Source organism: Lagopus leucura, unplaced genomic scaffold (assembly GCF_019238085.1).
Source record: "Lagopus leucura isolate 7727_CA_CO unplaced genomic scaffold, USGS_WTPT01 Super-Scaffold_100004, whole genome shotgun sequence".
In the NCBI taxonomy this organism is placed as follows: domain Eukaryota; kingdom Metazoa; phylum Chordata; class Aves; order Galliformes; family Phasianidae; genus Lagopus; species Lagopus leucura.
Window position 1 is genome coordinate 31,417,040 of NW_024962264.1, and position 25,875 is coordinate 31,442,914.

A 25,875-nucleotide genomic window follows, 5' to 3' on the forward strand; every position below is an offset into this window, starting at 1 on the left:
GCAATTCACCTGTGCTGCCGGAAGGGGTAGAGCCCAGCTCCACCTCTCCTAGACCCATTTAAGAGCTGACTAACAGTAGGAAAGGATTTCTTCTGAAGATCCCTCTCCTCTGGAGTTTTGCAGCGAGTCCAGAATGTAGGTAAGCTTTCTATCCTCTTTTTGTTATTATAATCTGCTCTGCCAAACTCTTGTTTTTTTCATAATTATAACATCTTAGTATTCATTGACTATACAACGGAGTATGGGAGGTTTACAGAAGAAACCAGCAGTGGAAAAAAATGTCAAGCAGCTTAAAGAAATAACCACATAGACACAGGCAAAAGCAAGAGAGACTTTCCATGTGATTCATTGCCGATAGGACAAGGAGGAACAGTTTTTGAAAAAAATGAAGAGAGACTTAGAATAGATGACAAGAGGAAATTCTTTACACAGAGGGTGTTGAGGCAGTGGAGCTGTTGCCCAGTGAAGCTGTGGATGTCCCAGAGATGTTCAAAGGCCCCATCCGAGGTTGGATGGGGCAATGGACAGCCCGCTCCAGTGGGCAGCAAATCTGGGAGTCTGGACTGAATGGTCTTTAAGGTACCTTCTAATCCAAGCCTTTCTATGATTGTAAGAGAGTCCCAAAGTGCTGTGGAAAAGCACATTTGCGGGAAGCATGGCATTCTTCACTGTCCAGGGAAAAATATTCCACAGCAGATTTGTGCCTTACAGAAATGTAATTACTCCAAACCCAAATCAAGTGACAGTTCTTACCACTGGCAGAAATACATGCATGGAGAAGGGAGACTTATAAAGTCTCACAGAACCTCCGTATCCATGTCTCAGACTTGCCTCCTTTCTCTCTCTGCAGATACCTCACACTGGAATTTATTCCTTCATATCTTTGCTAAGATGGGGGAGAATAGTCACCTCCTGCTATACACCATGCAGGGCAGTAAATACCAGCTTGAGTTTCTACGGAAAACATGATGTGGAATAAAGAGCTGACTGGATCACTCAAGCACTTAACTAGCAGCAAAAGCTGGGATCACCTCATTTTCATTCATTTACTGCATCACAGCCACAAAGAACTAGTGTTCAGGTAATCAATCTGCAGAAGTATATGGCCAATTTTCTCTTCCTTGCTGATCTCTGAAGTAGCCTAAGCCCTCAAAAACGTTGAAAGTTCTGAAGGGAAGTGATAACAAGCCAAGACTTCAGATATCCAGCTAGCGTGATCCAAGCATAAGCAACCATGTACATTCCATGAGGTCAAGGGGTAGGAAGGAATTATATTAATCCCATTTCTGCTTTTTTCTGACCTTCATGTTACTTACCTTAGAGTGACAACATGGGATCTAATGTACTTGCTGCTCAGAAAGGACCCCTTAAATACTTTAGACATCTGTTAAAGGAAAAAAGTATATCAAAATACACCTGTAATACATGCATCCTCTCAAACTGGAACAGTCTTGTGAACCCCTAATATACAGAAACTGCTTTTGGAGCCCCATTTCTATATCAGAGCTACTGCTGAACTTCCATTGGAGATTGCAGAATTAAAATAAACAGTCAAGTTACCAAATCTGTCATACTCTCCAGGCACCTTTCCAATTGCAGGGTTGCTGGAACAGACAGCACACATGCTTACTATCTGCTTGCACACAGCAAGGTCTCTTTACCACTACAGTAATATTTAAAAAGACAGCGCTGACAAGTTTACAGTGGAGCAGAGAAGAACTGCTTGTATAATTCCTCCTTCCTGAGTGCAGAGGCAGCAACAAGGAATTTAACACTCCCTGTTGAAAGCTAGAGTCAGAAGATGACTGGGGAGGATATAAAGATGATTGGAAGATGACTAAGAAGGTTGTATAGAAGACTGAGTCAGATTCTTTTCAGTGGTGTCCAGTGGCAGGACAAGAGACAATGGGGATGAACTGTCTGATTTTACAATCTAGGGTGAATTTGTTCTGAGCCAAATCACATAACAGCTCCCAGAAAGACATGCAGTCCCAACTTTCTGCTTTAAATAAGTTACCAGAACTGCTTTTGCTATTTTGTCCATATAAGCCTTTCTTACTGTATTTTGTGCACCTTAGAAGTAATTTGTCTCTTTCCTGTACCACCCTAGTTTTCTAGTGTCTTGGCTGAAAGGAAAAGAAAGCTGTGCTAAGCAACAGTATGGCTGCCAGTACGCACGTGCAGGGCAAACAACCTCTTACAGCTCTAGTTTTATACCCTATGTAGACCCAACTGGAACACTGCATCACAGAGTTTGAACTGTTCCTCTGCTGGGCAGTTGAGCTTTTAGTTACTGATTTCCACGGTATAGTCCTTATTTAATAGGGGTGACCTGCAATTTTTGTGCCCAGATCTCTAAGTACGATAAGTAATAGCACTGGAATTGCTAGGGCAGAATCCATGTCACCAGCCAGTGAAGAACATCCTTCACCAGTTGAATGCTATTCCTGCGCTGATACATCCACAACTGCTTCCAAATCCTCCTTGGAAACTCCTCCTTGGAGTCCAGAATCATTCACTGCTCTCTTTGCAAGTCCTGTGCAACTGTGGCAAAACCACTAAGCTCGTAATAGTAGTTAGGCATCTAAATCCTGATTATTTCTAAGAGAACTAAACATTTAATACTGATGAGCTCAGCCTTGATCACACTGTGCTGTTTTTCCCATCCACTCTAAGCAGCAAAACCACCACTAGGCTGCCTGTATAAGATTTGGAAAGATAGGTACCATAGAAAAATTGCAAGGCATGCAGACACCATGACATTCAGAGCCATATGCATGACAGACTTCCAATAGAGTTCTTCAACCCCAGCAATCTCCCCTATTTCCCAAGTGTTTAAAATTTAACATTGTCATTGACAGTTTCTCTGTTGGCAGTAGCAGACTGGATAGTCTAAATCACTAAACACAGGTGAATGGCAGAGCCAGAGAAGAGACTCCACTTACTCCAATGTTTAATTCTCCATCTTTTGCCCTTGGAATAGCCTGATATAGTCTACATAATCTAGGTACATGAGCATGAAGCACAATCACCCCTGACTTATTTCTAACCACATAATTGTAGGACTCTTCACCATAGGCCAGATAGAGACAGAGAAACAATTTAGTTTACCATGGTTTCAATCTCTTGGCTCAGGTATCTGAATTCCTCCGTCGTTTGCCTTCCATACTGAAGGTCATATGGGACATTGGTGATAAGGAAAGTTGCATTGTAATATCGATCCTCATCTACATAAGAGAGGAAGAGGACAAGTTGCTTCATTCCTTCAGTATGAATCAGACACGCATAGCTCTGTGCAGGACATGGCACAAGACTCCCAGACTCTGGTTGCATCACTATCAGCTGTGGCCAAACTCTGGACAGCACAGTGAGGCAAGGGGGATCTGGGACATCTTGCCACACCACACAGCTAAGGACTTACCTCCACCCTTACAACCATCCCAAGCAGCTCTAAATTACATCCACTACAGATCTTCTTCGAGGACCATCAGACTAGATGCCTTCTGGCATATTCCTGCCCCTCAAAGGCAGGTGGCCCTTGCAGAGCAGTTTCACATTCACTCAGCAGCTGGGGTTAAGTTTAAAATCTGTCTCTTGGGTAAAGGCTGATGGCCCTTACAATAGAGAATTAGCAAAAAGCTATTTGCAAAAATAAGCTACAGCTCTGCCACTACATTGTCTAGCATCCTATGATTATCCATGGCCTTGCTGAATCTTGGTGAGCAAAGACAGTTCTGTCACAGCAGGAGTTAATTTTAAAACCCCTCACCTGCCTGCAGTAGACTGGGAACAGAGTGACATCCCTCAATTACTACTAAAACAGAGTCCTTGGCAATCAGGACTCCAGAAAACTCAAGCCTCTCTCTTTTTGTAATGGTGTACCAGATTGTTTCTGCAAAAATCTTGTTCAAGACCAAGATTACTATGCATACATCATCTGAGTGTTAACACATACTTCTGAGCTTCCATACAACACACACAATTATTGTGTAACCATGGATAACCGTGAAGGTAGTAGGACAAGACAAAATGAAGAATGGAAAAACTTTAAATCCCCATTCAAGTAAGTGATATTTTAAGTATTCTTTAAGGATTTCCAGTCAATACAGGACTTTAACAGGATCTAATAAGTTCCCATGCAGATTCTATACCCTCAGTGGATTTCATAATTAAATCACTGGGCAGGACTACAACAACAAGCGAAACATAATAGATACTCAAGACAACAAAATAATCCACTTACAATGGCACAAAAAATAAGAAATCAAGCCAATGATGAGGGCCAGACCAATTATCACTGACACAACGATGACAGCTATCTTCCATGGCTTCACATTCCTCCCTCCTGAGTCCATCTGAGTCAATATCTGCAATGGAAAAGAAAATATGTAAAAATTCAACTCTGTTAAAAACACAATAGCACATCCCGAGCAAAACTGTACCTGGCCCAGCTTAACTCAGCTCACTGACACAGACTCACAGAAACAGGTAGGTTGGAAAGGCCCCTGAATGCTAGGGGTCTGAACTTCTCAAACAAGCTCCCATTAGAGCAGGTTTCCACAAGCTTCATCAGGTTTTTAGTATCTCCAAGGACAGAGATCCCATAACCTCTCAGGATCCTGGTTCAGTCTGTGATCACCCTCCTCATGGCAAAAGCTTTTTTCCTCATATTTAGTAAGAATTTCCTGTGTCCCAACTTGCCTTTATTTATTACCTCAAATCCATCTCTGAGAAAAGCCTGAAGTATAGTGCAGGTATCTCTAGTAGAGACTATTTCCCATCAAGAAATATTACACAGATTTCAAATACAGTTGGCTGCCCAGACAGGTGCTTAAACTGAACTTGACTGTAATAATTCCTGGCTGATGTGGTAACTTCTGCACTCTGAGATATAAGAGATGCCATAAAACACAGTTTTGAGTTATTTTTCATTGTTATGAGTAGTAACACGTATTGGTCTCCTACCGGGTTTAGGTTTCTTCTCATCAAAAGCATGCATATATTGCAAGAGACAGTGTTGTGGCTCCTGCCAGACAATCTGACAGAGAAGAGAAAAACCTACTAACACGTCAATCCATGGCAACAAGACCCAGTCTTAGTGACACAGTAAAAGCCAACAACAGACCTGAGAAAAGGTTGGGAATCTGATTCACATGTAGATAAAGGAAGAATGAGCCTCTTCCTTCCATTTATTTCCTCTTGTGCCACCTTAGGCAAGAGAACACTAGGAAAACTGCATCTTCGCTCATGTTGCTGTATAATGATGCAAAGCCTTAACTGCCATTATTTCAGAACCCTAGTAATTCTACAGTGTGCTATGTACTCGTTGTCAAGCCATGCATTTAGTCTCTACATTGTGGTTGGCATTAATATAAGTTGTTAGAAGAACATGTGGAATAATTCCTCAAAGTGACTGAGGTGAAACACAGCAATAGCAAGCTCTGAGGAGGAGGCACTTAGCCTCCACGAAACCAGGTTTGCATTTGCATTGTGGGTCAGACACACTTGATGTTATACTCCCCTTTTCAGGCCTTTGGCATAGTCATTTCTGAACAACACCCGAGATGAAAGGAGGAGTAGTGAGCAGACAGAGAGATGGAGGGTTCATGTTTTCTCACCATGGAGTAACAAGGCAGCACAGTGAAAGCAAAACTGAGCCAGCAGAGCAGGATAACAGCAAAACCTGCCAGTAGCTTAAGATGTGCACTCAGAGGACAGACCAGAGTGAAGGTAAAAGGCACAGTGCACAAACCTATGACAGCAAAGAATAGTGAAGTCAGGGGAGCATGAATGGAGTTCTACACTCCACCTTAAGGGTGAGAAAGTTGAGCAAAGCTATGAGGAAGGCAAGGCAGGAAACACAAATCAGGAAAAGAAAAAAATAAATGGTAAAGCCACAAAAGCAGCTGAGATGTCTGCACACAGAGGTGTTCAGCAAGAAGGGGTAGTTGAAAACAACTCACACAGTAATCTCCTCTCCCAGAAGCTTGGTTTTAGCTAGTGAGTGTTGGTACATATCCCAGAGTGTTTCTTAGGAAGGGAAGCAGGAAAATTTTTATGCTCTCAAACAGGTATTGTTCACTGCTAAGTTTTGTTGCAAAAGTGTTCTGCAAATCTACCTGTCTTTCCACTAGACAGGCTTAGTTTTTGTTGGAAGGTCTGTGCAAAGCAGATTGCAGAGCATGTGAGAGCTGCCTCAAAGTCTGAGCTAGTCAAGATTGCTTCCTATGGAATCTCCGAGTTGCAGTGGCACCTAGTATTCAGTCCTAAGAAAATAGTTTAAAGGAAGCGCTTAATAAATCTCTATACTCATACAGGTTGTTACTTTGTATATAGACATACAAACTAAAGCAGAAACACCTCTTCAAATCCCAGTTTCCTCTCTTTAGAAGGATGTTCTTATCACCACCTTGCTAAAGAAAGAACTGGGACAAGAAAAATCACTTGTGGAGTGAAAATGCCACATCCCACCACCTCCTCATGCTTACAGCTTCCACTATACATCCTTCAGCTATGCTACTCAAGTGCAGGACCTAGATAAGCAAGCACCATCTACCATCTCTGTTCACTTCAGCAGCAGACCTGCAGGTCACCAGCTGTGCAAAGGCATTGGGAAGGAGAAACTCTCTGTTTAGAGTTTTATAAGAAATAATCTTTAGTCATCCATTCCAGGAATCAGACAGCAGAGAAAAGATGGCCTTATTTGTCCCAAAAGCAGTTATAATCTTTGAAGTAAAACTTGAGTACAGGCAGCACTAAGCATGTACTGCTTGCACTGGAGCAGCACAAGGCTGACTATGATGTTAGGAAGAGCCAGCTCTTGTTCAGATTACGTCCACTCCGCACATTCAGTCAGTAATCTGATATTACACCACCAAATAGCTCCTTCACTCCTCTAGTCTTTTTGCTATTGTATCATGAAGTGCAGGATTCTCATGCTTTACAAGAATAAGCATCTGGCAGGGATTCCTGTGCCTTGGACTGCTGTCTCTGTAGTTAAATAGTTCAGTGGCAGGTGGACCCCTATGTTCAGGGATCAAAATTCTGCATGATCTTCTCTAGGCTTCAGTCACCAAGAAAACTCTGCTCCACCCTACTAGGCACCCTTGGCTAAAGAAACAGTGACTCCTCTGTGGTGCCGAAGAATGCAGAGGCAGAGATGATCTGATCACCTTCACTTAACAGATGCATCTTTTCCTTATAACATACATCAATATATATTTTTATTATTATTTTACTGTCCAAACTACAGCAACCTGCCATTTCATTCTCAGGAGAGAATTCCAAGAGAATTCAGGAAACACCAATACACTTACCCTTCAGCACAGCAGCCATGTAAGTGAGAGCATGAAAATAACCTTACTTCCTCAAGTCATTCTTGAGAGATCTCCACTTGGAAGGCTGAGTCTTCTCCCTGCTCTGAAAACTACCTCCTCACAGTCTATAACAGGAGGCTTTTGGTCTGTACTATACAGCAAAATGTTTCAGAACAAAACTCTCAGAGGGACTATGAACTAATACCAGACCTCCTCTAGCAGTCAGTGCTCATTAAAAAACACTTCATTTCCAGGAAGACCACAATGATCCAGTGACTGTAGCATCTGACAAGCTCTTGTCACGGTTCATTTAGGTCTGGAACGTGAACTATTATTCTCACACTTTACACACCTTTGTTCTGCACCAAAGAAAGCATTTTGATGACTAAAAAGTTATCACATATGGAAAAAAGCCATCCAAATGAACTTCAGAAATAACTTAGTTCTGTATAAACACAATAAAGGTGTGTTTATACATATATAAGCTCTGATTAAGATATTTTAAAAATAAGTAAAATGTAGCAAGAAAAAGCTATATTAATAGTTAGTGACACATCATGAAACATTTGTACTGAAATTTTACTGGAGTACAACTTTGACCTTCCTTACAAAAATCAATGAGAGAATGGATAGCATTTCAAGTTGCCATCTCTTCTAGTTGAACTACTGTGTTTTACCTCAATAACATCAATTCCAAAAAACTGATGTTAAATGGAAAACAGTTCCGACAAAGAAAGGAAGTCAAACTGCCACCTATGTCCTGAGAAAAGGGTCTAGGTACTGGGTAAGCAGGGAAGGTTACCCTACTATGTTTTAGGAATCTGCCCTTGATTTTTTTCTCATCTCTTAATCTAAGCCTTCATAGCACTTCTTACCTATATTTGCTTTCAAATGGATCCAACATATTTGATTTTTTTTAAGCAACATCTATTTATTCAAAGTTTTCTGCCAAGTTTGGCATAGAATAGGGTTATATGATTATAACCCTTCCATTTTGCCATCTGATCTGCTATTGTCTTCCTATAATATGTTTAGTTCAATCCCTGCTCAATGATATTGCAGTACTCTCAGAAAAGAATATGGTCTCCAAACATGCAGATGAGGGTCTCTCCATACTTAAGTCATGCCCAGTTTTCCATTCTAGGATTCAGGCACAGTCCCACAATCACTCCAATTACTCTTCATAGAAATGGGGCGTTTCACAAGACAACTGAACAAACTTACCTGCTGGCTCAGTTAGTGCAACATTAAACTATATCCCTGAAGCAACCTTCTTTGGCAGGATGATTGGGAATGGCAGCAACTAGAGTATGTCTGGTTAACCCCAGAAGACCAGTAACAAAAGCACTGGCCATGCTAACAATGCTAATTTCACTCCCACCTCTGCCATAAGCAATCACATCAATCTAGTGCTTTTCTTTTACTTCTCCCCTTAACTGCCCAACTCTGCTAAGGCCTTATTGCTTCTCAAGAACTCTCTATAGCTAGGCAAAGACAACAGCTTGTCTTTCAGCAAGATTCAAGAGCAGCAGTTAGCCTCTGGCATAACGTCTAAGACAATAAAAAAAATGCTGCTCATACAGTCTCCCCTGATTATTCAATCAACTTTGCAATCAGCACAAAACATTTTTGTTGTTTCTTTCTCTCATCCATTTTGTGTATAGCTTTTAGGAGATTGTAAGTTCTATAATTATTTGGATAAAGCCTGCCTACCATACCTGTACAACAAAGTATGTGGGACATAACTTGTACAACAAACAAATGTGGGACATAACAAGGCTAACAACTGAAATGAACTTGATTAATAGCACATTTTTCTGTAATTGACTGTCACAGCCAACATCTTGGGAAAGATTCTCCTGTTCTGTAACAAGTTTTAGGATAATTAAAAAGGTACATCCTTAAGGACTTTACAGCCTGCATGAAGGTATGAGAGGTCACTATAGTGTAAGGGAAATTAAGTACTTGGCTACTGAACACAATCAGTTTACAGTATGGTTCTGCAACTTCTACATAATTTTATACTTTGGCCATAGGCTACTACCTTATTCTATTAGTTCATCAGTTTCAGAATATAGCAGTAGGTCTCTGATTTTCAGCTTCTGGAAAGAACCCTGTTTGCCATTCCTCCCCTTTTCACATTACTCCGGTAGTGAAATACTAGACAAGTAGTTAAAGTATCCATGTTTTTTTCTGCCTGACTTTCATTCCGAGATAGGGTGGTGAAACAGTGTGGTACAAGATTTGGTTCACTTCCAAGAGGATTCTGCACATATTAACACTTCACTGACTGCAAAAAAGTCCACTAAAGTAAACAGAAACACAAGAAGCTACTTTTACGACTTCAACCTACTTACCATCTCATACCATGCTGTCAGCAATTGGGACTTCAACACATTAACTGCAGCAGCAAGAAGTGTAGATCAGAGTTACAGCGTAGTGAGAGAATTCTTACTTGCCCCCCACAACCCCCTGTCGCCATGGACCACCTTGCCTTACCACTGACAGAGGAGCCAAGGAGTTCTTGGAAAACAAATGCGGTTTGGGTGAGGAGAAAGGGAGAAGTATAAGGATTACTGATGCATAGAAGGGAGCCCAAATCAGAAATTAGCTCAGAACTAGAGCCATTCATTCTCCAACCCCCACCTTGGTCAAAGCCAGAAATTGCCCAAAAAATCCACATGCTATATAGCCATGCTGCACAAAACTACCAAGTAGCAAGTTGGATGGCTGTAGCACTCACCTTTGAGTACCAGTGAGGTCAGGAAGAGGGTCTTTTGTCTGAGAGATGTACCGTCCTGAACTCCACAACACACTGTGCAGCATCTCAGCATAGACTTGAGGCTTTATCGCTTGAATTAGGAAAGAAAGGAGTCATAGGCAAGTCAGAACAAACAAGTCCAGCAAGTCTCAGTGACAGAGGCTTACCCAGTAGCATGATTCCTCCCCTAAAACAATAACAGTACACTTCTTTCATCACACCTTTCATCCAGGAATCCCAAAGCCTTTTCAGAGCATTAACTACACGCCCTGCAACACCCCAAATCAGAAGAGACATGAGAATTTTGTGAGGATACAAAGCTTATTTCCTTCTTTGGTATAATTAAGAAAAACAAACATACAAACAGAAAATATAGTCAGGACCAGTATGAAAATGTTGCTTGTGTTAGAGAGACAGTGTTCAATCTGAGGTCAGATAAAGAGCTGATGCATATTGATGAAGGCTCAGTTGCATTTGCCCTAGCTGCCTTGAAAGGTACTATTTGGCCAGATAAGAACTTGAGTGCAGTTGTTATTATGAGGACAAGTCTATGTTTCTTTCATAGCTTCTTAGATGTTGATTTTGATTGAGACCTCCCAGCCACATTCTGGAAAAAAAATCTTCTAGGTTACATGTGGTATTCGTGTCTGCATAGGCATTTCTACTTGTGCTAGTTATGGCAAGTTAATTGGGAAGTCAATTACCACAAGCACAAACTAACCTAAGGTAGCATTTCTCAATCTTACTCAATTTTAACTTTACTAAATTCACTCAAAAACATATATGCCCACACAACCTTACGCACAGATTTGTTCCAGGAAGCCAATTTAGAGGACAGAACATCAGAATAAGAGGTCTGTGTACGTGGCAGATACTTTCTTTGCTTTGCTGTAATAGATTTTCTAACATCTAAGGATTCTTTCCCTGCTCCTGAATGGCCTTCGTTTGACTCCTCTGTAGCTCAGAAATCACCAGCTAGGAAACATGCTGCTCCAAGTACTTCTTATGAGGCTGGAGCTTTTGCTTCTACCTTACACCAAGTCCACAGACAAATAACTGGAGTACTGCCCTCTTAGGAAGGTCAGCTTCTTTTGTACAAACCAAAGTCTAACAACAGGCTTTAGCTTCTCATAATTTAGATTCAGTCAGGGTATCTTTATAATTTATTATGAAATTCAGTAAGTACAGTTACTAATAATGCATCATGTTATTGTTTCTTAATACTTTAACCACAAGCTGCACTTCCATTCCATAATGGCAAACTTTTATTGAGTCAGTCTAGGTATCCAAGAGAAGTGTAGACAAAAGACTAGCTAGAGGGTGAGAATTTGAGGGTAAAGAATCAAATGTCATATGATTACCTGACCCAGGTGGTGCGAATATTTCTGGCACTCCCAAATACTCAGAGACAGAGCTCTTTCTGATGGCTATTATGGCACAGATGGAACAATGCATGACACGGAGGTGTAACAGCAATCTCTGAACACTCTAACCTGCATGCAGAAGCTCCAGCTAGAATGAAGGGACAGTAAAGTCCTGTGAAGTCCTCAGTACAGGAGGGATGTGAACCTGTTACAGCATGTCCAGAGGAAGGCCACAAAAGCGATTCAATAGATAGAACACATACCCTATGAGGACAGGCAGAGAACACTGGGGCTGTTCAGCCTGGAGAAGAGAAGGTTCTGGGGAGATCTGATAATGGCCTTCTAGTATCTAAAGGGAAGCTATAAGTAGGAAGGAGACAAATTCTTTGGCAGAGTCTGCCATGGCAGGACAAAGGGAAATAGTTTCAAACTAAAGGAGGGGAAATTTAGATTTGATACAAAGAAGGAGGTTTTTTTTTTTTTTTTTTTTTTTTTTTTTTTTTTTTACAGTAAGGATGGTAAGGCACTGGGACAGAGAGGTGCAGAATCATCAGGGACTGGGGAAGCTTAGGGGGTAGACGGAGCCCAGCAAAGGATGATTAAGAAAACAACAACTGTACATCCTAACAGGAATAGCATACAAGCATTACAAATTGACTAGCAGAAAGCATTTTGATGCACAGAGGATACACTGTTCTGAACGCTATGGTACATACTGCATCTTCAAGTAAAGAATACATCATGTTGACAAAAAAAAGTAAAGAGAAGTTAAAAAAGAATGTCCATTGTGAACAGAATGCAGAGACAGAAAGCCAAAGCAATGCTTCCCATATTTAACAGAATTATCTGAGAAAATAGTGGTATCACAGGCCCAGAATACTTTACCTTAAACAAGGACATAAACAGATACATAGGTGGCCTAAAGGAAATGTGGTGGCAGGAGGACAAGGAAAATGCCAGAGAACAATCATTTCAGTTACTTTCAAATAAAATCTAAAATCCTTACTCTGAGCAGTCAGGTAATATTAGATTTCTGCACGCTGTGAGGAAACTCACAAGATGGGAAGCAATTTTATGTACCAGTCAGGTCTGAATCAAGAGTTGCTTTATAATATTTCTACCATGTACCTGAACAGTATCAGCGTTTAAGTCAACACTTCTACAGTGAGACCAAAGCCAGAAGACCAGCTACTGCCATGCTCAATTTTAAAGACAGCAACCATATACATACAGAAAAATCAATGCACCTAAAAGAAGAACCTAAAAAGAACTGCATGTTCTCTGGAGACATACAGACTATTTCAAGACATCACATTAGAATAAACACATCCTGCTTGTCAAATAAAAAAGCCTTCGAAAAGAAATCTCGAAGGCATACATAAGGCACACATAACACCAGGGAACAAAAAAGCATATCCCAGAACAGGTGAAAAAATTAAAGAGTTATACATGTAGGCACATAAATTGCACAAACACAGCCAGGTAGTAGAGGCATGTCAGAAACAACTAGATGATTTGTCTTAGAAACAAATTATCAGTAGAAGAGAGCACAGTGAAAAGCTAACAGCAAGAAGATAGCTTTTGAGAACAGGTAATATTCCACCTGGTAAAGGATGAACAAACTAGACTTGCTGATGGTATGCAGCCTCTCACTCATTACCACTTTACTGCCAGATGACTGGGGAAAATTGGAAAAAAAAAATCCACAAAAAAAACCCAAACACTTTTGACAGTGTAGTTAAGATCCACGAAAAGAGCTAAATTATTACAAGCAACTAAATAATAAAAATTACAAGTATTCCCACTAATATGTTATATGGGGTAAAACCGTAATGGATTTTGTGAAGCCAAGTTCTGCTTTGAAAACATACATCAATTCCTGAGCAAGCCAGTGAATGACAGATCTGACTCAAAGTATCTTACAAAGGGCTTGTTAAAAGACCTAAGCTGCCATGAGCTACAAAGGCTACAGATAGAAAAACAAGTTAAAATAGAGGAAAGAGAGGAAAATGATAATGATTTTTGGTGAAGCCAAGTTACATTTCATAGGAATCTCTTCTGTTTATTGTATTCATAAATAGTATGGAAAAAAGAAATAAATCAAGTAATAATCACCTGCCAAGAAAACACAGACTACTTCATTCACAACAATCCTAAATTCATATTAGGACAGAAAACTTGTGAGAAGATACCCGCATTTACAAAGATTCCACTACTTTTGTTTGGACCCCAGTTCTCTCTTCAAGAAGTCAAGGTCCAACACTACAGCCTTCTCTAGCTTCACCACAGCCACAGACCATTCAAACCAGATCATCTTGCTCATGTCAGGTCTCCAAAAAAGGCAATTTCTGAACACAAGAACAAGAGTAAATCTCAATTACAGTAACTCCAGGAACAGAAGCTGGAAGAAACGTTACACAAAGCTAGATTATTTAGTTTTTCTTAAAACATCTCTAAACAGAGACTCTATGACAGTAAAGCAGATGTATTACTTAAACCTAATTTTGCTATTGAGGATTAAAATTCTTGAAAGAGTAAATATGCAGCCGACACCCAGAACAGGTTCACAGCTTCAGCCCTCGTGTGGAGATACCTTCCATAAGCACCAAAGTTTCCTACGTGGTTCACAGAGAGCTGAATTTCCCAGAAGCGTCTCAGTACTCCACCTGTTTCATAAGTGCTCTGGTATCCTTAGCATCACTTCAAAAAGATGAAACATCCCACAACTTTAATCTCAGTCTTTGCACAAAGGAGACAAGAAGAAAGCCATGACCAAAGCTAAATCCTGTATCAACCTTTGGAAAGGTATTCATTAGATATAACTCCTCTTAGCATTTTTTTGATTGGTCAGTAGTAATACCAGCAGGATTAGGCCACTCTGTTACAGTGGTACCAGCACAAGCTACTGGATACGCCCTGTTCAACAGTGAACAGTCTAAATAGCTTGTGTACAAGCTGCAGATTGCTTACAGCAGAGAATACTGAACAAGCAAACTGAACCAATGGGCTGTGAGAAATCCTCAGTTAGACCTGTAAATTGCTGTGCTACCAACAAAACTCAACTCACAAATATTAAAAGCAAATGTGGGAGAGATCCAAAGACAGGGGCACATAAATTTTTATTTCTTTAAGACTGATGACTCAACTTATTTTTTTCCACCCAAATCTTGTTTCACTTCCTGCTCTTTTAAAAACAAATTGTATAGATTCACCTAGGACTGAGTCAAGCTGCATTTACTTAATCTCTCACTTAAAGCATTTAAAAAAAAATTCCTCTGCATTATCACGAAGTAATTTTCTGGTTGGAGACTCCTTCTGCCTTGTCAATCTCTTCTCTAATTGAGAAACACACATTATCATGAACTGCCCCGACTTGCAGAAAGCTGAAGAATTGTCTTAAACACTAAGCCATTAACAAGATCTTGCTATACTAATGTGTCATCGTAATTGTCACAAGGGTTGTTGAAGCTTTTCCCCATCGCGTTTGCCATGATTGTTCCCATTTTCTTCTTTGAATAAGACTGAGACATATACATGCCTATTGCTACAGTGTTTGGCCTCTCCTTGGGAAAATCTTTAACAGCAGAAAAGCAAAAACAAGCATCCTTGTAATGAGTTGTCCAGGTAGAAATTAGTGCAGAATTAGAAACAGATATGCAGGCATCAGTCTACAGCTGATTCAAATCATCATCATTTTGTTAACGCCCACTAGCTGAAGATTGCTGCCCATAACTGTAAGAGGGCAACTGAGGTACGTGAAGTGGTGCACGTGCTTGGAAGACTAAAACACAAGGTTTGTTAAAGGCAAAGTAACAAGTGTAGAAAAGGAGAGCAGAGGGATTAAGAAAAAAAAAAAAAAAAAAAAAATCACTCCCTATAATTTGTTTCTGGATTTAAGTTCATCTCTAGTGAATAAAAAAGGACTTAAAAAGATATTGTTTTCTGTTTAACATAATTTTTCTACTAGAAGACAAATGTAATTAACTTATTCCTATTTGGAAAGGATGAAATCAAGAACGTGCATGTCATGACAAAGTATCTATGTGTTGCCGTGAGTCTGTATGAAAAAAGAGACTGAAAGAAATAGAAAGGGTCATGACCTTAAGCACAGCTCAGGTTTCTAAAAAAGGAAAGTAAAGGCGATGGTAGAGAATAGAGCAGATGAGAATCTAGAAATACGGTAAAGCAGATCTTGGAACATTTATTCATTATGCTTGCCATGAATAGCAAGCATTTAAATTCAGAAAATTGGAGAAAAATATAAGAAATTGGTGTCATTCCCACACCCAGTTTTAGCGTCCATCAGCGGATGCCAGGTAAATTTGAGGCTCAGAGCAACAAATAGAAGTATATCACTACTTGAACTGCTGGACATGCAATACAAGACCAGCAGACCCTACAGTCTCATGGATCCAGAACCCTTCCTGCCACACCAAGGGGAACGTCACAGTGCCACTAGTTAGATACCAGTTTCAGGAAATACAGAGCAAAGAGATCATGGGTCATTTTCTCACTCTTTTCCATCCTGCAGAGAGCTGCACTAGACTGCCACTTGTAAGAACACAGGACTGCGTATAAATGCATGCACAACTCAGTTCCATCTCTGGTACCTCACAGCTCATATATTCAGAGAGGACTTATTCTTAAAGACTAACGTGTCCCAGCAGTGAAGACTATCAACAACCATGAAAGATTTTTCTGGTAAGCACGAGTCTCATCCCCTGCAGGAAACAGAGCAATGCACAGATCACGCTTAGGGTACTTTGACCGCTGTAAGACAGACTGCTCCCCATGACAGGGCAAACTATCTTCCTATAAAAAGCAGTTTTTAATGCAAACTTTGAGTCACTGTGCTTCAGAATTTTTATTAGCCATAACAGCATTTTAAGAAGTTCTTATAAAATAGAAAGATCAGTAACACTCTGGTGCCAGTACTTTCACATATTTACACAAATAAAACACAAACGTGGAATGCTTAGCTTAACAGAGCTGCAGTAAATGCATGGAAAATCTCTTTGTGCTGAGCAGGCAAGTGATCTCCGGATGTTCCACCCTTCCTGCTTGCTACAACTGGGTAGGCCAGACTCTGATTTGGGTTGCTAAAAACATAAAAAGGCTGGCTTAGGGAACCAGGCTTACACCGCATTTGGGTGGGGAGACAGGATCAAACACTGCTGGTGACAGCTGAGTTTCTCAGGCTGTCTGCATAACTACAAACGGTTTGGGTACCTCCCTCATTTGTGGAGAAAAGACTTGGGTGGAAAGAGTCTCAATCTCTCTGAATCAGATCTACTAAGCACAGATACTGCCACGTGGCATGAGCCTAATGACTCTGGTCAGTGCACTACAAGAGGAGAAGCTTGGCAGTGATAAACCAACTCTTGTATCACATTTAAGCAAAGATAAGTCAGCAAGATCATTTGAGTGTGTCTAGGAAAGTTTCGGGGCCTCAGTGAAACAGTACTCAGATATTTGCAAGGGATGCAGGGGCATCTGCTCTGAGCCAAGTGGGCATAAATCACCTCTCACTTGCTCACTCCAAGGGAGAAGAGCTAGACCCAGAGAACAGTTAAAGGCCTGCTGCAGGGTCTGCTGCTGCAGTCATTAATCTACATTCTCTCATGGGTCAGTAAGCAAAACCAGTATGCACAGAACATGGACACTGAAAAAAAATAAATCAAAATTCAAATTGTTAAAAAAAAAAAAATCAAATAAATACAATAGTTTTCAATGTAATGAAGTGTAAGATCAAATACTTGTTGGTTCAACAAGAACTCATAACAAATGCTCATTCACTGGAAAATGAGAAATGCTTAACCATCTCACAGACAATTCAGAAATGGCTTGAAGCCAGAACTGTGATTCAACCATAAAAAAAAAAACAATGGAAAGTGCAAACCTAGTAAATACTACAAATGATCTTCTGAAAGTCAAAGTGGTACATAATGCACAGCAATGGACTCACCTGGAACACAAAATTCTACTGCCACAGATGAACTACAGAATTACACCCAGATCAGAAAGAGGGCTGCCAAGAGAATTAAAGCAACGGAAAGCTATTCTTATGAGAAGAAGGATGAAGATTAACAACAAAAAAGGCAGGACAGATTGAAGTCCACTTTAAAAGCATATGCAGATAAGAGAATCAAAATCCTTAACTGCTTTCCTGCTACAAGGCTTGACAAAAATTAGCAGCTCCTGCAGTGTTGTAAAAGTCTAAGCTACGCAGTGGAACAGCCATAAGAAGGCCAATGAGGTACTGGGATGCATTGAGGGAAAAAAAAAAAAAAAAAAAGGGTGGCCAGCAGGTCAAGGGAAGTAATTAGTCTTCTCTACTCTGCCCTGGTGAGACCACATCTTCAGTACCATGTTCATTGTTGGGCTTTCCAGTTCAAGAAATATAGGGGACTTCTAGAAAGAGGTTAGTGGAGGGCCACAGAGAGGACTGGGGCCTGGAGCATGACTCTTATAAATAAAGACAAGCTGAGAGACCTGCGGCTGTTCAGCTTGGAGAAGGATGGGGGAAATCTTATCAAGGCCTATAAATACCTAAAAGGCAGATGGTTGGGGCCAGGCTCTTTTCAGTGGTGCCCACTGACAGGACAAGGAGATCAGGCATAAATGGGAACACGAGAAATTCCATCTGAATGTGATAAAAAAAAAAAAAAAAAAAATCATAGCTTTGAGGGTTGCAGAGCATTGGAACAGGCTACCCTGCTGGAGTAGAGAGGTTGTGAAGTTTTCTTCTCTAGAGATATTCAAAACCCACTGGGACACTTCCTTGTGCAACCTACTGCAGGGTACCTGCTGTAGCCAAGGGGCTGAACTAGATGATCTCCAAAAATCCCTCTACAACCCCTATTTCTGTAACCGTTAAGTCCTCTTTTGTGTGGTATTACTTACTTGCGGAATTCAGAAAGATGCAAGTCTTCCATGGCCAGGAAAAAAACTCACTGGTATGAGGGTATTAGAAAGAAGAGAGTTTCTTACTGATTCACATGGATGAGAGCTCATCTTTAGGCAGTCAGCTTCTAATTATATATACAAACTTCCAGCACATGGCTAGTAGCTTGAAGACACAGGGCAAAAAAAAGTCACATTACACAAGCTCATCTCAACTCATGCTGCAGTTTTAATTTCTGGGCCAGAGTATAGTCTCTGAGCTTCGATAGTCTAACCAGTATGATCTCAGAGACAAAAGCAGACACAAAGGACAGCTTTTTTTAACCTTCTGTTAATAGGGTGCCTCTCTCCAGACAGCTGGCTTCCCTGAAGGATGGCACACAGAACAAGTCAGTTTGGCTGCAACACAGGCTCACACCCCACCTCACAGTCAACTGATCAACAGGAACATTTTAGACACAGCGCTACAGTCTCAATGCAAGGGATTTACCAGGGTCAGTACTCAATTCCTTCAAAAGTATTTTTGAACACATTATAGAAGAGGTAAGTTGTAAGAACAAGTTTTACAGGACAGGTTCAAGCCATATGCATTTGCGACTTGCTAACAAATGAAAAATTTCTCCCTCCACGTTGGATGATTCTTAGAAAAACTAAATGACGGTCAAAGCTTTAAAGTATTCAATCCAAAATTCATCTAACAGGTGTTAGCCCTTGCAGAGTACAAGAGTCTAGAAATCTACACGATTTTTTATGCAAGAAGTCCATAGGACATGCAAACTGACACAGTCCACAGAAACACTTTGCAACAACCTTGACTGCCTCTTACAAGGATTTGGCTTGGCATGCACCAGACCTCATTCATTGTAGTCAGTGTTTTAGTCCATATGTTCAAAAACTTTCCCAGGACAAACCCTTGGGAAAGGTTTGGCAACCCTAAGCCTTTGCATTGGAATTTAAGAATATGTTAAAGATTTTCAGCCATCCACAACATTTTTACAGGAATCAGCAAGATGTGGCTTAGAGAGGAAAAAAAAAGTCTTGAAATAAAATTAGCCACCAATTACAAGTATGGCTTCAAAGATGTCTTAGCTCAAATCATATCTGACACCAGCAAGATAAGTGCAAATCCTAATGTTCTTGAAAAGGCAAAATGGAATTTCCAACATCTCTAGCCAGGAAGGGAGGCAAAAACCCTTCGTTAGCCACTCTTAAAATACTGACATGATCATGGTAAAATTATCAGAAGTATACTCAAAAGCTTTTACCTAGCATTTAAGTACACATTTCTATTTATCTGCATGAACAATTCCAGTGGTCTTTGAAAGAAACAGCCAAACCAGCCCTGTATCAAGTAACTTTGAAAGTCCTACGTTTGAACATGCCAGCTAATCTTTCAAAGGCTGCTTATCTTTACCCCATACACTGACAAGTGTCACAAGGCAATCCTAAAAGAAACAGGCTAGGAAGAAAGGATGGCAAGTAGTCAACACACATTAGTGAGCTACCAGTTATGTACTACACTGTATTAGCTAGCCAACTGCAGAATAATTTGAGCTTACTTCCAGTTGATTTGTAATCACATGTTAAGCAAATATAATTCTTGCTTTGACTGCATGCCTGCTTCTATCCCATCACAGCTCAACATGACTCAGTTGAACTGTACTGTATTGAGCAAAAAGGATCCAAAGGTGATCTCTTTTCCCAGCACACTCAATAATTCTTGCTGTAGCACCGGGGTGTGGCACCTTTGTAGCATTATCAGTATTTCACTCTCATCCCCTTTCTTTCTGTTGGAAAAAAAAAAGTACACAAAAATCAGAAAGTAACCTAGGAAACATGTTAACCATGCACATTTTCCTACCCCTGCTCCCCTCCAGCGCCTTTATCTTAATGGTCATCCTCACCAATAGCCCCAGGACTAGTTTTCCTAAATTGTATGTAACTTCTCATAATTGATGCTGGAAAGAGGTGGAGCAGCTGTTGTAACAGCAAGAGGCCATCTGTCACTAGCCACAAGATTTGAGATAAAAACCAACAGGTAGAATTCTCCCACACAAACTACCAAAGCCTGACAAAAATCTACACTCTTCTAGTTTAAAACAATTTGTCTTGTCACTACATAACCTTATACAAGTCCTTCCCCAACTTTCTTGTAGGCCCCTTCAAGTCCTAGAATGTTTTCTTTGAGCCTTCTCTTCTCCAGGCTGAAGAGCCCCAGATCATAGAATCTTAGAATCACCAAGGTTGGAAAAGACCTAAAAGATCATCCAGTCCAACCATTCACCTATTACCAATAGCTCCCACTAAACCATGTCCCTCAACACAACATCCAGCCTTTCCTTGAACACCCCCAGGGTCGGTGACTTCACCACCTGTGGAGTCACACACAGATCCCTCAGCCTGTCCTCAAAAGGGAGATGCTCCAGCCTTCTGATCATCTTCGAGGCCCTCCTCCAGACTTGCTCCAACAACTCCATGTCCTTCCTGTGCTGGGGGCTTCCAGGTGGGGTCTCCAACTGTAACAATTGCCAATAACATGGAAAACATTTGTTCGCAGAATGAAGACATTTATAGCACTTCAAGAGAAGTGTCATTGCATTTTATTACAGTAGAGAACTTCTTTTTTTTTGCTTTTTGTTTTCACAAAGCTTGGAGATTTAGTTCATCAGGAAGTTCAAAGACACCCACCCTTGTCTTCAACTGTTGTTTCCTGACAAAAGAAATGATCATAGCCCTGCACTCAGCACTGGTGAGGCCACACCTCAAGGACCACGCTCAGTTTTGGGCTCTTCACTACAAGAAAGACATTGAGGCCCTGGAGTGTGTCCAGAGAAGGTCAACAAAGCTTTTAAGAATCTGGAGCACAAGACATATGGTGAGCAGCTGAGGGAACTGGGCTTGTTCAGTCTGGAAGAGGCTCAGGGGAGACCTTATCACTCTCTACATCCTCCTGAAAGGAAACTAGAGCAATCTAACAGTCAATCACTTCTTCCAGGTCAGTAACAAGAGGTAATGGCCTCAAGTTGTGCCAGGGGAAGTTCAGGTTGGATATTTGGAGAATAAGTTTTTCCTAAAGAGTGGTGACACATTCATTGGAACATGTCGCCCAGGGGAGTCACTGTCCCTGAAAGTGCTTAAGAAACATGGAGATATGGCACTGAGGGACATAATTAGTGGGCATGGTGGGGATGGATTGATTGTTGGACTAGATAATGTCCAAATTCTCTAGTGCTTAACCAGCCACGCAGTCTTCCTATTTCCTTCAAGAGCCACCCTTGTCTCACACAAGAGTTACCACCAGTAATTCCTGCCACACCCTTATGAAGTAACCGAGGATGTCCATGACCATCTTTAGCACTGGTCTCCTGTAACAAGGAGACTTTCAGACAGTTTTGAAACACAAGTCAACCTTCGATTCCCTCTGGAAAAGAAAAAAAAAAAAAAAGCAGCAACAACAGTGTTGGAAGCAGCCCCCAAATTATCCATATGGACACTTTACCAAACATCAGACTGTGACTGTACAGATGCACCACGTACTCACGGCATGCTGAACTTTCCTCTAAGCAGTTACTTCAGTCTAAACTAAATGCAAGCCTAAAACACATTACATCAGCTCAAGCTGCCTAAGAGAAATAGATACTTGCAGCACTTAATAGCTCAGTTTATTTCCTCCAGCTCTCAGGCAGCTCTGACAGCCTCTACTAAGCTTAAGCTGGTCAGAGATCCTTCAGGATGCAGCTTAGCAAATTTAATGCTACATACACGTTGTGTTCCACACATCAGATTCTGTGAGATACATTAGAGTGAGCACACTGGATAAATTCCTAGCATCTCCCAGCAGTCTTAACTGTTAAATGAGTTAAATATCTAGAACAAAACACTAATTTGTTTCAAGTTCCCATGCTAGAGGACTGGAATGAGTTTATTCTTAACAAAAAACAGACTTCAGAAATAAAGGAGAAAGAACATGGGAAGGAAGGCTATTAAGACAATACCCTTCAAGAAGTTAGAGATGTATTCATGTACAGATGATAGAGAACAAACTCTGGTCTATCAAATGGAAAAAACAAAGGCTCAGGTAAAGTGCCAAAGAAATAAAATACATAATCAAGACAAAACAAATAATGCACCTTCTACCAGCATGTCAGAACAGAAAGCCAACTGGATCTACAAATAAGTCTACTGAAGTATTAACGGGAAATACAATCAGAACAAAAACTTAAGGAAGTTTTTCATGCCAGCTTGGAGGAGGTTTCATACTCTGAAACATTCATTACTGTCAGACAATATTCACACACAAAGAGAAGGGGATCAACAGGGAGGAGAGAATACAAGCTTCCTCTCCTGAAGACTGAAGCTTGAGAAGGCAGCTAGGAGGAAAAATTGCCAGATTAAAACTTCAGCTACTTCTAGCATATAGCCAGTAAATCAAACAGAGACGATTAGACACGGTAATAAACACAGAAGCAGGAATGGGACAAGTATCAAAATTCCTGCCAGGGTTCTTGGCTAAATTCACAGAGGAAGGAGATGAAAAAACTGAAGGCCTGGAAACCTCACGAGTTCACCTACCAACTTAGTAAGTGACCAAACATGCCTCCAAACAAACCAGGGACCATGGAGGGTGATAGTTTTAATCAGTTCGTATTATCTGTCAAGCATCCACAGAACAAGCTGGACCTTACTCTTCCATCTTTCTCAAGAAAAATAGAAGCAACTTCTCTCAGATTTTCTTAAGATGGATTGACATACATGCAGTTATCACACTGCAGAGAATTTGGGAGGAAAGCCATACTCATTCTACTAGGTTGGATCTAGACAAATCTATGGCTTCTGGCTTTCCCCAAGACCACTGATGAGGCTGGTTTAGCCAATGGCAGCACATGCAGCTACATACTAGCTATGTCCAGAGTAGGGCTGGGATTCCCATCGGACATCAGTCAGAATATGGTCAGCTTGAGAAAAGTGCTAATTTTAAATGTGGTCAAAAATCCTACTCCTAGCATCATTCAGAAGAGCCAGTAATGACTAAAGGATTATTCCCATCATTTGGATTTTCAATTTGTGCCCCAAAAAGAACAGAGGCAATACAAAAAACTCACTGTAACACTTACTAGCTGTGTTGAAAAAGCAAAACCAAATTTCCTGTTTATGTACTTTAATCTTTTCTAGAGGGCAATTACAGAGCTGCAGTGTGACAGAAGCACTCTCTCTAGCTTTAAATGACAGAACTGCTCAGACAAACTTACTTCACACATATTCCTTTTTAGATAAAAGAGCATGCAAGAAAATCAGTCACAAAGATCCAGATAGCAAGCAACTGAATGTAGACATTTACAACACAAAATTGTAAAATGCTTTTATTTAAAATACAAAAAAAAAAAACCTCTCCTTTTTATCCATGAATGATACAGATAATAAATAATTACAAAGTGGTTTAAGTTCCAGCATTTCAAAAGGTATAGAATTATGCCCATGCTAATTTTATTGAATTCGGAAGTAATGAGTTTACAGCGGACTTTACTGTACTATACAGTTTCTACCACCCCATAGGATATGAAGACAACAAACAACTTTTTAGTGTTGAAGAAATAAGGCAGTTGACTATCCAGCTTTAAATAACAGGATAGTTCTGGGCTGACATCCTGAGCTAACAGGAGAGAATTTGCTTCAGGCTGCAGTGACACTGCAGAAACTCTCATTCAAGATGTTTCAAATGGATCAGCAAGTAAAACATGAAAAAGAATCTCCCAAGGAACGACACAGACCCCTACACAACAGAATTAGGTCACTGAAAGACAAGCTACCATGCAAGACAAATTTGGATCATACAACCGTTCTGTTCTGCCCAGCTTGCACTCAAATGACCATTATGAGTTACAGAGAAGTGAAAAAACAAGCAACAAGTATATCCTTATAGTTTCTCCCACAGCACTACTTCAGAAGTGACTTGATCACTGAATAGCATGCATTTCTAGTATTTCCCTTTCAGTTTAGAACTAGAAGCAAGGTAGCAGATCTGTTTATTGCTATGCACCACAATATCCTGCATGGCATGGTGGAAAAAATAAAATCACAGAATAGTTTTTTATGGGCAGGAGACTTAGGCAACCATGCTTTTTCTGTATCTTTAATAGGTTGAGCCTACCACAAAACATTAATGAAAGGGAGATGACATTTACATCCTTCCAAAAAGGCTGGAGTTTGAACTCAACTCTTCTAGATACCAGGGAATACTCACTCGTGAGTTCATCAACAGCATGTCCAACAGCCCAAACCAAAAGCCATCTAAATGAAAATACACACTCAATGAGCCTGAGTCTCATTGTGCACAGATGATATTATGCAAAAGCAGCAAAAAAATGCCAACCTCGACTGCCTGTAAGCAGTGCTATCTGACTACACACAGAGCATGACCTAAGACAGGGATGGTAGGTGAGGTATTCCTTACCAGCTGCTAAAGCCTCTGATCCAAGAAAAAGTCCTTAACCTGTTAATCTACCAGTAACACCTAGCTTATAATTAGGACGAAAACCAAGTCAGACTCTCCCATACAATAGCAGGAGAGAAGACCATCACAGTACACCATTCCTTGCCAGCAGATTCTGAAGAAGCCAGTGTCTAGCCAGCACCCCAGGCTAACTGAGGAAGCCAAGCACCATGCTTGTGTGCTGTCTGCTGCTATCAGTGACAGGCTCCACTTGCAGAGATGGCTTCCCTAACTACATCTGTCTAGGCATCCTGAGCTCTCCAGAAACTGATCAGGCTTTTAAACAACAACAAAGACAGTTTCTAATGAAATCTAAATTCACTTTTTCATCAGGAAAAAAAAAAAGTCTGTGCAAAGCAATGTATCAATACAACATATTTATTGACTGGTCTCTTCTAAGTGAGATCACCTCTCTTCCAGGTTTTAAGGTCATTCTAATGGGGTTCTGGATTACAGCAATCCTTTATAATCTCCTCCTAAGGAAGTTACACTTTCCATTGTTCTTTCTGTCATCAGCAGTCTGGCCATCTGCTGCCCAACTCCATAGCCTCTGTTCTCCACTGGCATGCTCTCAGGACTCTGGAATCTTTTGCTACTTGTAAGGGAAGTAGAGAGTATGATCCAAGCATTAGGTTTCATGATCTTCTACTGTTTCCCTCTCTTTTAGGGAAACCAAACTCAATGTTTCCTAGGTTACCTCAATAGCATCCAACCCTTACATGTACAATTCAGTGCCATCCAGTTGGGAGTCTTTAATTAACTGCTCAAATTAATGTAGCTAGTTGTGATATTATCTGCTTGGTAATGGAGGAACTGAAATCACTAATTTTTACAAACAATCCATTAGCAATGCTAGGTGACTCAGACATAGAGAGAGCATGGGCCTTATTCTCACAAAAGGACAGCTGAAAACCAAGGAGTCACCAAAAGCTAGGAATACCTCTTGGGGAGGGACAGCCATCACCCAGCCTTCCAAGATGAGGTGACAACACCGATCAGCAAGCAACCCTGATCGTTTCTGGCCACCTCAATGTCACACTC

At 40.7% G+C, this 25,875-nt stretch overlaps 1 protein-coding gene across 1 annotated transcript in view; it reads right to left on the reverse strand.

Moving 5' to 3' along the window:
• LOC122180034 (transmembrane protease serine 11E-like) overlaps positions 1-25,875 on the reverse strand; it is a 36,932-nt gene that overhangs the window by 5,722 nt on the left and 5,335 nt on the right. The window contains 5 exon segments of the mRNA XM_042871427.1: positions 1,317-1,384; positions 3,112-3,227; positions 4,244-4,367; positions 10,060-10,075; positions 10,077-10,168. Of these exon segments, the coding sequence (XP_042727361.1) occupies positions 1,317-1,384; positions 3,112-3,227; positions 4,244-4,367; positions 10,060-10,075; positions 10,077-10,150 (398 nt within the window). The 5' untranslated portion in view covers positions 10,151-10,168.